General features: G+C 56.5%; 2 protein-coding genes across 2 annotated transcripts in view; both read right to left on the minus strand.

Moving 5' to 3' along the window:
• ENH_00061140 (RNA methyltransferase, TrmH family domain-containing protein, putative) overlaps positions 1 to 10174 on the minus strand; it is a gene marked incomplete at both ends in the record, with an annotated part of 10638 nt that extends 464 nt beyond the window's left edge. The window contains 10 exon segments of the mRNA XM_013577147.1: positions 1 to 452; positions 659 to 2728; positions 3450 to 4493; positions 4768 to 4902; positions 5363 to 5643; positions 5883 to 6046; positions 6052 to 6065; positions 6117 to 6279; positions 6676 to 8649; positions 8816 to 10174. The exon segment at positions 1 to 452 is cut by the window's left edge and continues 57 nt beyond it. Of these exon segments, the coding sequence (XP_013432601.1) occupies positions 1 to 452; positions 659 to 2728; positions 3450 to 4493; positions 4768 to 4902; positions 5363 to 5643; positions 5883 to 6046; positions 6052 to 6065; positions 6117 to 6279; positions 6676 to 8649; positions 8816 to 10174 (7656 nt within the window).
• A 1088-nt stretch (positions 10175 to 11262) lies between these two features.
• Positions 11263 to 12387, minus strand: ENH_00061150 (glycine cleavage system H protein, putative; the record flags this gene model as incomplete). The annotated part of the gene is made up of 1 exon (XM_013577148.1): positions 11263 to 12387. One exon carries the CDS (start codon positions 12385 to 12387, stop codon positions 11263 to 11265), a length of 1125 nt encoding a protein of 374 aa, XP_013432602.1.
• Between the last annotated feature and the right edge of the window lie 320 nt (positions 12388 to 12707).

The raw sequence follows: 12707 nt of genomic DNA on the forward strand, positions 1-12707 counted from the left end.
TGCGTCTGATCTGCTGCCAGCTGCTGATGCCAGTGCCGTTTCTGCACCAGCAGCAGCAGCAGCTGCTGCTGCTGCTGGTGCTGCAGCAGCAGCAGCAAAACTCGGAATCGAGCCCTCGCTGCCAGGCACTTCGTCACAATACCCCGCAGCATCATAGCCGGAAGCAGCAGCAGCAGCAGCAGCACCAGGAGCAGCAGCAGCAGCAGCAGCAGCAGCAGCTGGTGTGTGCCACGCCCTCTTCATCTCCTGCTGCACTGCCTCCTTAAGGGCCACTGCGAGGGCCCAGGAGGGCCTGAGGTCAAAGCTCGAGAGGACATCAGCTAGCTGCTGCTGCTGCTGCTGCTGCTGCTGTTTTTTTGTGTCTGTGTCTCCTTTTATTTCTTCTTGATTAAAAACTTCTTCTCCTTTTGCTTCTTCAAACCCCAGGGCGCTCGCGCCTCGCAGCGACGCGCCTAAGCAGCAGCAAAACAGCAGCAGCAGCAACCCCGCAGCAGCAACAGCGCATGCGGTAATTCACAGCAGCAAGGCAGCAGCAGCAGCAGCAGCAAGCCCGCAGCAGCAGCAGTGCATGCGGTAATTCACAGCAGCAAGACAGCAGATATCTGGCCCCACGCTGCACTGAGGGTTTAGGGTTTAGGGTTTAGGGTTTGGGGTTTACTGTGCTGCTGCATAGTCTCGAACACAACCCCCGCCTCGGGAATTAGGGTGTATATACAGCCGTCCCTCTCTGGACTCCATCTTTCAAATGCCATTTCCAATTTAGAAATCATCATTTTGCAATCTTTCGATTCGCTTAGCATGCGGTACAGGGCCTTCACAAACCCTGACCTGCTGCTGCTGCTGCTGCTGCTGCTGCTGCTGCCGCTGCTGCTGCTGCTGCTGCTGCTGCTGCCGCTGCTGCCGCTGCTGCTGCTAGGGCCTACGTTTGGCGCTGCCGGCGGGGCCTTTGCTGCTGCTGCTGCGCGAGACAAAAACGCATGCACTAAGTATTGCGCTGTGCCTCTGCAGTAGGCGGCGTTGGAGGTAAGATAAGGGGCAATGGCCAGCAGCAGCAGCTGCTCTAGGGCGTCCGCCGTAGACTCTGCTGCCGCTGCTGCTGCTGCTGCTGCTGCTGCTGCTGTCCACTTTCTCAAATGCAGCAGCACGTAGCCCCCCACAGTCAACGCACTTATCACTACTTGCCGCGACAAATCATACCGCCCCAAAATATCAACCAAAGCAAACACGCAACCATAGGGGCCCCCAGAGGGGCCCCCAGAGGGGCCCCCAGAGAGGCCCCCAGAGGGGCCCCCAGAGGGGCCCCCAGAGGGGCCCCCAGAGGGGCCCCCAGAGAGAAGCCCCTGTAGGGCTCCCTTGGCAAGTCGAACAGCTACGAATTCGACATAATGCCGGACATCTGGCATGAGGGGTTTGCTGAGCAGTTCGAAAATAAGTTTTTGAATCTTTTCCACGGATTGAGGTGTATATACACCTAAGTGACATGACAAACAAGACAGCGCCTGCCACGCCCGCAGCTGCCCCCGGTGGCGAGCAGAATTCGGCATGGGCAAACGGTCGCAGGGGGGCCCCCGGGGGGCCCCCTCAGACTGCTCCCCTTCAGCTTCGTTGCCCTGCTGCTGCTGCTGCTGCTGCTGCTGCTGATTTGCCTGTTTGTTTGCGTCCCTCTCGGCTGGCTCTGCCTCGTCTTGGGGTGTCTCTACAGCTTCGATTGCCTTTTCTGCCAGAGCTTCAAATACAGCAGACAAACTTGTCCTTAAGAATTCTTTTTGATTTGCATCTATGCAGGGCAGACCCGCACTGGCCCATCCAGGAGGGGCCCCAGGGTCCGATCCAGGGGGCCCCCCTGGGGGCCCCCCGGGGGGGCCCCCAGGGGGCCCCTGACGCGTTGCCGGGCTGTCCTGTAGAGGGCCTCCTCCAAGGGCCCCCTCAGTGGAAGCCTGCGGCAGAGGAGCCCCCGCTGAGGAGGCCCCCCTTCCAGGGGCCCCCTCAGGGGCCCCTGGAAGAACGGGGGGCCCCCCTGAGGGGGCCCCTGGAGGCGAGGGGGGGCCCCCTAGGGCGGCCGCTGGGGGCACGGGGGGCCCCCCTAGAGGGGCCCCCGGAGAAAGGCTTTGGGAAAGCGCGTCTAAGAGCGTGAGGGTTATGAGACGGAGATAGGCGGGGGTTTGGGAAAGGCCCGAAAAGCGGGAGGGGAGGGCCCTGGGGAGAAGAGCGAGTGGGGGGGTTAAAGCCAGGGGGGGGGCAATGCAGCAAAAAGGAGAAAAAGAGTTTGCTGCTGCTGAATTGCAAAGAGACAAAGAACGAAAGTCCCGGCAGCAGGGACTCACTGACAAGAAAAACGAAACCGGGTCGCAGCTTGACATTCCCACAGGCAGGCCGCAGCGGCTGCAGCACGAACTGCTGCTGCTGCTGCTGCTGCTGCTGCTGCTGCTGCTGGCGGCTGCATGGGCTGCGTTGGCGTCCTCGCTGTCGCTGCTCCAGCTGTCGCTTCCACTGCTGCTGCTGCTGCTGCTGCTGCTGCTGCTGCTGCAGCTGCATGTGTAAAGGGACTTAGGGCTGGGGAGCTCAAAGGGGTCTGTGGGGCAGCAGCTGTCTCCGTCCAGCAGCACGAACTCGCGGTGCAGCAGCAGCTTGGCCAGCAGCCGGGTGTACGTACAGGGCAGCCCAGAGCCCCCAGGCCTTTCTTTCGAATCCGCAGCTCCAGCAACAAACAAAGAAGACAAAAGAGGCACTGAGAAGACCCAAGACACATTTGTGAATAAATCCATTTGCATGCAAAATGCAAAATAAAACTCTTTTCTATTCATGCATCTATTCATGCATTCTCATTGCGCATTTCAAGCAGATCATTAATGCCAGCAATCTGTGCATTTTGCAAAAGAGTGCTACTCCATTTTAAATTGTTATTATTATCATTACAATTATTAATCGTATTATTGTTCTAATTATTATTATTTTTATTATTGTTATTATTGACAGATATAATACCATAAAGGACAGTGTATATGGATATTAATCAAATATACTTTCATATAAATACGAAGCAAGCAAACATTGCGCGAATTAGAGAATGTCCATTTGGGTTCTTTTAAGTGGCATTTCTGCGTTTTTCGCTTCCTCAAACGGATCCCTTTTTGTATTTATAATAAATATAAAGAGGCAAACGAATTTAATCCGAATTTGTTTTTATAATACACACAAATATGCGCAAAAGTATTTTCATGTTATAATGCATGCAGAGACCCGCATGCGCATGCACTTATGTGGGTATGGTGTCTGTACAGCGCATGCAGGCAAGGCTGCAGAGTGTTCAGCCACAACGAAATGCCATTGCTTTTGTTTATTCAATTAATTCATTTATTATTCATTATTGTTTATTTATGTTGTTTCTTTATTCATTTATTCCTTATTTGTTGTTTATTTATTCCTCTATTTGCTTTTTCTTCGCTTACAAATCACAGCGCGAGACAGCCCCAGGCTGACGGTTCCCTCAGCAACCAAGTCCTCAACAAACTCAAAGATAAATCCACCACGCTGGGGGCCCCCCTTTTGTGTGGGGGCCCCCTCTGTACCCTCTGGGGGGCCCCCAGCTCCCCAGGGGCCCCCCAGACCCAGTAGGCGCCCCGCTGGACTAGGGGCCCCCTCCGCAGCCGGGGAAGGGCCCCCCAGTACCCGCTGCAGCTGCCACTCCGACCGCAGCAGCAGCGGGTGCAGCACGAGGCAGCAAATGCCTCCAACAAGGCTCGCTGGGATCGTCGTCTCCAGCCGCCCCCGAATGACTTGGCGGCAGTCGCTCACGAAAGCAGCAAGTGCTGCATGCGCTGCTGCAGCCACACACACAGCTGCAGCAGGAGGGGGGGCCCCCAGGCAGCCCCAAGGGGCCTCAGTCAAGCCCTGGAGGGGCCTCGTTAGGGTGGGAACAGCAAAGAACCAAAGCGCATGCAGCAGCCCCGGGGCCTCTCTCGTGCTGCACTGTCCAATCTGCTGCAGCAGCAGCAGCGAGACCCCCACGGGCCCCGGGGGGGCATCGATTGCTGCTGCTCTTAAGCTGTCAATGCCTGGGGCTGCTGCAGCAGCAGAAGCTGCTGCAGAGCAAGAGATACCCAGGCTCGGCAGCAGCAGCCCCCAGTGAGTCTGCTGCGCAGCTAAGACACGGCTTCTGTACTTTGCTGCTGCATCAGCAGCACAGGGGGGCAGCAGCTGCTGAAAGATAGCTGCGAGTCCCTCTCCGGGCGCTTGGCCAGCAGCAGGAGCAACAGCAGCAGCAGCTGCTGCTGCTAGAGGAGCAGCAGCAAACAAACCCGAAAGAGCTTCCCCCTTGCTGCTGTAAAACCAATCAACTGCATCCATCCAGACCTCTAGCGGCCGCAGCCCCTCGGGAAATAGAGAAGCAGACAGATCACAAGCTTCAGCTGCTGCTGCTGCTGCTGCTGCTGCTGTTGCTGCTGCTTCGCCGGCTGCCGCGCCAGCAGCAACGGCTTCTGCTGCTGCGTGCGCTGCAGCACAGCCACCACACAGCCACAACTGTGGGCCTTTGCAAAAGCATAAATTAACACATTTGCTCTTGTGGACTTAATCACAAATGCACAAAAAAACTTTTATCATTTCAAACATTAATATAGACATGAGCACAGGCAGAGTAAAACAAATGCGTTTGTTCTTGTTTGTTCTTGTCTGTTGCATTATATTGACATTTGTACTTATAAGAGCGCATGCATGCATGCATGCATGCATGCATGCATGCATGCATTTCGCGGTCTGTTTCCTTACTGCTGAGGCCAAGGGGAGCTCTGGTGTGGGGCAGAGGTGCATGCTTTAGGCTGGCCAGGGTCTTGCGGTTAATTGCTGCCGCAGCGACGCAGTTGCTGCAGCCCCAAAGCCCCAAAATGGGGGCCCCCCCAGCCCCCTGCATGCGCGCAGCCCAGCGCGCATGCGCGCATGCAGCGAAAGCCCCAACTACAGCAGTCGCAGCTGCCACCAGCAGCAAATGTGCTGCAGCCCGCCCCACAAATGCGCATTTGTTTTATTTATTAGTGTTTAATAGAAATAAAAATATAAATGCCTTCACAGGCTTGTGATGCGTCTTTTAATGTTTGTGTATTTGTGCACATAATTCCTCATGTTTTTGCATGCGCACATATATATTTCGCTGCAGATATGCATGTGAGGATATAGAGAAACAAAAGTGCATCTTCTGTGATGAAAAAAATAAAAGTAAAAGAAGCATTCAACACAGGCAGGTCTAATTGCAAGAAAGAAAGCGAAGTGCCATATCTCAAGAGGAAATAAATAGTGACAGTTTAAAGTCATTGAGGCTTGGCTTTTCAAATCAACAGCTGAGGTGTCCGTACACCCAAACACCCACCCCCTGTCGTCTGCTTGCTGGGCTCCAGACCCCACAGCCCCAAGACCGCCACAGCTGTCCACAGCAGCTGCTCCACGCTGCTGCTGCTGCTGCTGCTGCTGCTGCTGCTGCTGCTGCTGGAGGCGGCAGTGGTAAAGATTTCGTCAGAGCTTATATTTGGTATTTGTTTGAAAGCTTTCACAATTAGGTCACTGCTGCAAAAGTACAAAAAGTGACCCAACAGCAGCACTCGATGCTTCACCCACAAGCTGAAATCGCTGCATGCGCTGCTTTCCTCTGGCCTGCAGCAAATAAGTAAATACATGAATAAATGTTTACACATTAAAAGTAATAATAATCATTATCATAATGATAATAATAATAATAATAGTTGTATGCTTGCATGCATCCATACAAAGAGAAATAAGCAAGTCTGAAGGCTGCAACAGCAGTAGCAACGTCGTGGAAAACGCTACCATTAGAAGCAGCAGCAGCAGCAACAGCAGCAGCAGCACCACCTGCAGCAGCAGCAGCAGCTGACCAGAATAGAACATCAGGAGGTGCGCCGGGCCGCTCCGCACGCTGCAACTCCGCAGCCAGGCAGCTAAGCTGTTGCTGCAGTGCAGCACAGATTTCCTCAAGCAGCTGCAGCAACAAACGAGCACGCATAATCAAGCATGCATTTAAGGGCGCGAGAAAACACCGAACTAAAGGCAGCAAAGAGCTGCAGCAGCAAGCCTGACGAAGGCTCTGCCCATGCTGCTGCTGCTGCTGCATAAAACGCTCTGCACCTGCTGCTGCTGCTCCTGCTGTTCCTGTTGTTGTTGTTGCTGCTGCTGCAGCGGCAATGCAAATCCTTCGCAGCTCATTGCTGCCAGAAGCAGCATTCGCCTGTCGTCGCATGCTGCTGCTGCGGTGTAGCAGCAGGAGGCCACCGCCTGCGGGGGCCCACAAACAGCACACCAGCAGCAGCTGCAGCACCAGCAGCGTTTGCTGCAGCAAGTGCAGCACAGTTGCAGCTGGACTTATCTAAATATATTTGTGCAAATATATTTGTCCAAGTATATTTGTGTAGATAAACAGCAAACTGCAGCAACAAGAGACACCAACTGCAGGCAAGAGCTACACAAGACGACACAAAGCGTATATGTTCAAGCAGCAGCAGCAGCAGCAACGGCAGCAGCAGCAGCAACGGCAGCAGCAGCAGCTACTGCTGCAAGAGAAACCAATAGCGATAGCAAATGCACTGCTGCTGGTAAGTTGCCAAAAAGCTTCGGTACTCAGCTGCTGTTGTCGCTGCTGCTCGTCGTGCTGCTGCTGCTGCTATCACTTACGTGGGGAAGTTTGCTGCAAGGCGCCACAGCAGCAGCTGCTGCAATCAAACGCGACAGCAAAACGGCCGCATAAATGTCCTGTTGCTGCTGTTGCTGCCGTTGCTGCTTCTGCTGCCTAAAAAAAGGTTTCAGGGGGCCTTGCTGCGCCTCTTGTTTGCTGCTGCTTTGCTGCAGGCTGTTGAGCAGCATCTGCTGCACTGCAGCAGCAAAATCGTCAAGAGAAGGGAAAGCAGCAAGCAACAGCTGCACCAAAGCCGGCACCTGCTGTTTCTCTCCGCGCTTCCCATCGCTCCCACTGCTGCTGCTGCTGCTGCTGCTGCTGCTGCAGAAGCTTGCTGCGTCTCTGAGCTGGCTCAGGAAGAAGCTGTGGGGCAAGGAGACACAAAGAGCTCCCAGGTGCAGCAAAGACACATATGCTGCTGCTGCATGCACTGCAGCAACGCGCAGCAAGCGTTCGTAAAGGCCCCAGCGGGCGCTTTGTGGCATAGACCCAATCACAGGCACAAGCTGCTTCACTGAGGCAGCGAAGGCAGCAGCAGCAGCAGCCGCGGCCTGCTGCTGCTGCTGCTGCTGCTGCTGCTGGCTTGGGAGCAGCAACGCCTCCAGAAACACCCGCAGGGGAGTGTAGGTGTAGCAGTGGTCTCCCACAGCTTGCAGGTATTCAGCAACACAGGATATGCTGAGACACCCAGAAACCCCCTGCTGCTGCTGCTGCTGCTGCTGCTGCTGCTGCTGCGCTAGCCTTTGCAGCAAAAACGCCTGTGCTGTTTGCTCAGCCTCTTTGCAATTATTGCCCCTCGTAAAGAAAGAAGGGACAGACATGTGGCGAACCAAACACACCAAGACAAAACTCCGCGACACGCACAGCAGCAGGCTGGGCTCCTTGCTGCTGCTGCTGCTGCTGCTGCTGCTGCTGCTGCTTTTGCTGCTCGGGGCCCCCTCGTTAGTGTTTCTGCAGCAAAGAGACATAAATGTCAAAATGAAGCTGCGGCTCAGCACTGCGTTGTCGTGGGCAAAGGCCCGCAGCAAAACTACCTCGACCCACAGAGGCTGCACAAGCAGGGGGGATAGCCAATTGTCGTTTGCTGCTGCAGCCGTTCCTACTGCTGCTGCTGCTGCTGCTGCTGCTGCTGCTGCTTTTGCTGCAACGGCGCACAATCCCAGCAGCGTTTGTTGCTGCTGCTGAACCAAATGCTGCGAGAAGTCGTCGAGAGCTTCCAAAAGGTTCATAAATGACGTCCAGGCGCCACGCTGCTCTGCTGCAGTGACTCCCGGCAGTTGCTGCTGCTGCTGTTGCTGCTGCTGCAGCAGCTGCAGCAGCTGGCGCGAGTTGCTGCGCACACAGTTAACTGTGGGACACGTGACACCCCAGAAGAGCCACCGCCACCTGGTGTCGTTGCTGTCCCAAGGCTTCCTATTCTCCACTTGCTGCTGCTGCTGCTGCTGCTGTTGCTGCTGCTGCGGCAGTTGCTGCTGCTGCTCTGCTTTAAGCAGCAGCAGCAGCTGCTGCTCCGCGTCTGCTGCTGTGTCTTGCGGGCAAAATGCTGCCAAGAATAAATCATAATGCCGCAGCGCTAGCTCGAAGGCCTCACCGCTGCGCGGGGGAGGGGGCCCTTTCTGAAGCATATCAAATACCTTTAAGCTCACACTGCTGCTGCTGCTGCTGCTGCTGCTGCTGCTGCTGCTGCTGCTGCTGCTGCTGCTGCTGCTGGTTGTGAGCACTGTCAAAGGGTCAAGGAGACGGTGAATTGCAGCGAAGATAAAAGCAGCAGCAGCAGCAGCAGACACGTGCTGCAGCAGCGCAGGCAGCAGCAGCTTCCGGGTGTCCTCGGCCAACGGCTGCAGTGTATCGACAGTGAGCAGCTGCAGCAGCAGCGGCAGCAAACGGCAGGCCAGCCGATTGAGTATTTGTTTTGTCTGCTGCTGCTGCTGCTGCTGCTGCTGCTGCTGCTGCCGTTGCTGCTGCTGGTCTGAAGCCTGGGAAGACACCGCACGCAACAGAGGCAGAAGCCGAGGTGTACATACACCTCGCGCACCCACTGATCAGTGGTGATGAATCCAACGATAAAAAACAAATTAAAGTGATTAAATAATTAATTAATTACAAAATTAGATAATTTATTTATTTATTTTTGGTTACTTCGCGCTGCATGCGCTCCAGAGATCGACAGAAGACGCAGGTGATTTCAGCGAGCACCGAAAAGGAGAGGCCGTTGAGGTGTACATACACCCCAGCTTGGTGCTGCTGCTGCTGCTGCTGTTCCTGCTGCTGCAGCTGAGCCGCAGCAGCAAATGAGTTCCCTTGTGGTGAAGCTGCAGCAGCAGGGGCAGCAGCAGGCCCCTGCTGCTTTTGCTGCAGCGCAGCAGCAGCAACCCGCGACAGCTGCAGCTCTAGTTCGGAAGCAAGAGAAGCCAGGGGGCCCTCATCTTCTTCAGAATTGAAATATAACTTCTGAGAAGAAGCAGCAGCAGCTGCTGCGAGACAAACAATTAAATCAACTGCAGCAAATCGGAGCAGCGAGACTTCCTCGGGGTCGCCGTAGGCAGCAACAGCAGCAGCAGGAGCAGCAGCAACCTGCGCCTCTTCCTGCTGCTGCTGCTGCTGCTGAGCTGCAGCAACATTTTGCTCCCCCATTCCTCGCCTGCTGGACCTCCCCAAGTGCTTGACTCGAGACCCCTTCGCTTTGAGGCTCCTTTTGTGTCTCTCCGCTGCTGCTGCTGCTGCTGGCAGCAGCCGCAGCAGCTCCGCAGCAGCAGCAGCAGCAGCAGCACAAAATTCACTGCAGCAGACGCTCGCAGCAGCACCATCACTCAGCAGGTCCTTAAGCAAGAAGAAGCAGCCACATAATAAGCGAGGATGCAGCAGAGACAGAAGGGGCCCCTCGGAAGCATCTCTAGGGGCCCCCTCCTCAGGGGCCCCTTCTGGGGGGCCCCCTAGGGGCCCCCCTGGGGGCCCCCTTGGGGGCCCCCCTGGGGGCCCCCCTGGGGGCCCCCCTGGGGACTTATTTGAGGGCTCTGCAGGGGCGCTGCCAGAAGGCCCCCTATTTGCTGCTGCAGCAGAGTGCAGCAGCAGCAGCCAGCTGCAGTTTGCTGCTTCTATGCATCTGAGGGATTCTTGGGCGAGGGCCTGCAGCTCTGCGTAGACTCCGCTAGAGGCCCCATCTGCTGCTGCTGCTGCTGCTGCTGCTGCTGCTGCTGCTGCTGCCTTTTCCTCAACCCATGCACGCACGCAGGCCCGGTAGGCCTGCAGAGATTCTGGAGAAGACCCTAACCTTTCAAAGAATACTTGGAGGGCCCGTGGGGGCCCCTCCCGGCCCCTGAGGGACATGGGGGCCCCCCTGGGGGCCCCGCCAGTGGGGCCCCCACGGAGAACTGCAGGGGGGCCCTCAGGGGGCCCTCCAGGGGGCCCCCCCTGGGGGCCCCCAGACAGGACCCTCTCTTTATCTGTGGGGCCCCCGGTGGCAGCTGGGAAGCTGCTGCTGGGGACTTCAGCAGGCATCCTCAGTAGTGTGAAATGAGGCAAATAAACAGAAATGTTTAAATAAAAATAAGTTCAAAATACCAATTTAATGCAATTAAATTTACTTAATTCAATTCAATTAACTTTCATTATTCAGGTTCGGCAAATCTCGTAAGTTTCACACTGAAGGCAGGGCCCCCTGAGCATCGGGCCGGGCCCGGTCAGGGGCCCCACCGAAGAGGTCAAAGGAGAGAAACAAAAGAAGAATTAAATTTATTTTCCATTTTAATTCTCCATTTAATCTTTTTGCAAAGGAATATAAAGAGAAGGAGTTCTGAGGGGCCTACAGTTGTTTCCACCTTCGTCTGTGGGGCCCCAGGGGCCCCCAGGGGCCCCTAGGGGCCTCCGGGGGCCCCAGCGGTCCCTTCTAACACCTGCTCTGGACTTCAGGGGGCCCCTGGGGGCCCCCATATGCTCATAGCGGGGCAGAGGAGGCCCCCAGTTGAATTTAATTGGTATGGGGGCCCTCAGAGGGCCCCTCAGGGGCCCCTAAAAGGAGTCGAGGGGCCCTACTTAGGGGCCCGGAGGGGCCTCGTAAGACCCTTAAGTTAGCACTTTAGGCAGCTTAGGGGGCCCCTAAAAAGGCCCCTAAGGGGCGCTTAGTCTTGGGGCCCCCCTTGGGGGCCTCCCTTGGGGGCCCCCTTGGGGGCCCCCCTTGGGGGCCCCCCTTGGGGCCTCATGCCACAAACTGAGACGTTTTGCGGGTTCGTTGCCTGTATAAAAAATAGCCGCTGGGGTGTACATACACCCTGTGCGAAAATATACAATGGCTAGCAGTTGCTCACTATCAACTCCCCGCCCTTCCAAACCCTAAACCCTAAACCCTAAACCCTAAACCCTAGGAACCTAAATTTAGCTCCCGCGCCGTCAATCCTGTGCAGCAAGGCCACTACATTTGACCAAACCCATCCAGCGTTTCTAATTTTTACCGAGGGGCCCCCAGGGGGCCCCTGGGGGCCCCCCGGGGGCCCCCCAAGGCTTCCAGGGAAACTCTGGGGGCCCCCAGGCTCTCAACATCCTCGTGGGGCCCTCTGGGGGCCCCCCTAGGGGCCCCCAGGCTTACTCTGTTAGCCCTCGACCTCTACCAGTGTCTCTTTGTTTACATGAGCTGCATAGGCCGCTGCGGAGAGAAGAGAATCTCTAGCTGCTTCTTGTGCTGCTGCTGCTGCTGCTGCTGCTGCTGCTGCTGCTGCTGCTGCAGGTTCCGCAGCAGCAGCAGCAGCAGCAGCAGCGGCGGGCGGGTCTACAGCAATCTTGAAGATCCAGCCTTCTCCCTCAGGGTCCCTATTAATGAGTCCAGGGTCTCTTTTTATTTTTTCATTAAACTCTATAATGTGCCCAGCAGCAGGAGCATACACCTCAGCAACAGCCTTCACTGCTTCCAGTGTACATACAGGGGCCCCCCTTTCAACCCACGAGGGGCCCCGGGGACTTCCCTCAGGGGCCCCCGGGGGCCCCTCCTTCGGGGCCCCCCAGGGGGCCCCCTGGGGATCACCGTGGGGTCTGTTTCCAGTATCTCCCTCAGGACCCTCTAGGGGGCCCCCGGGGGGGCCCCCCGGGAGGGAGGCCCCAGGGAGCCCCCCAGGGGCGCCCCCGGGGGGGCCCCCCGGGGGGCCCCCGGGGGGGCCCCCAGAGGGGCCCCCGGGGGGGGCCCCCGGTGCCACGAGGGCCTCTATGTAAACAACCTCCCCCAGCTGTTCTGCAGCAAACTCTGAAATGCCTGCAGCAGCCTCGCAGCCTTCAGGGGAGACAAATCTGAGGTATTCGTGGCTGGGGGTGTAGAGGGTACCTGATGAAGTGGAGAACGCGCGGATGTGGATTATGCTGCTGCTGCTGCTGCTGCTGCTGCTGCTGCTGCTGCTGCTGCTGCTGCTGCTCGTGGGGTGGATGTTGGAGGCGCTGCTGCCGCAGCAGCGCCTACTGATGCTGTGTGGGAGGCAGTGGCTGCTGCTGCGGCTACTGTGGCCGCTGCTGCTGCTGCTGCTGCTGCTGCTGCTGCTGGAGGGCTTTGCTTGACCAAGAACATGCAGCCTCTGCCTCAAGGCCGAGCCAGCTGTGCATGCGCTGCATGCAGAGCATGCAGTGGGGCTTCGAGCGCTCCACAGTGGGAAGGCTGAGGGGTTTCTGTGGTGGAGGCCCCTGGGCAGTGGCGGGCGGGTCGGGCGAAGGAGAGCCGAGAAAAGCGTCGACATTTCTTTGAATTAATCCGCAGTTTCTCGAAAATAATAATTCGAATTCCTTTTTAATATTCCGGAGGGAAGAAGGGATTGGAAATAAAGCTGCCGGGGTGCATTGTTGAACCCGGAACGCAGATGGTCAGCGGCGGAGTCCGCCACTCAAGACTTTCCGGCGTAGCGCCTTCTCTTTTTGAGAAATTCCGAAATTAAAATGACATTAAACTTAATTAAATCATGTAAATTGAACTTTTACTCATCAGCAGCTGTGCAACAGCACCCCCTCTGTGGGGTGTACGTCCAGCGCCCTTGAGTGACAGCATACCACCTGTCGGTAC

This window comes from Eimeria necatrix, genomic scaffold (assembly GCF_000499385.1).
Source record: "Eimeria necatrix Houghton genomic scaffold, Enh_scaff52, whole genome shotgun sequence".
Lineage (NCBI taxonomy): Eukaryota > Apicomplexa > Conoidasida > Eucoccidiorida > Eimeriidae > Eimeria > Eimeria necatrix.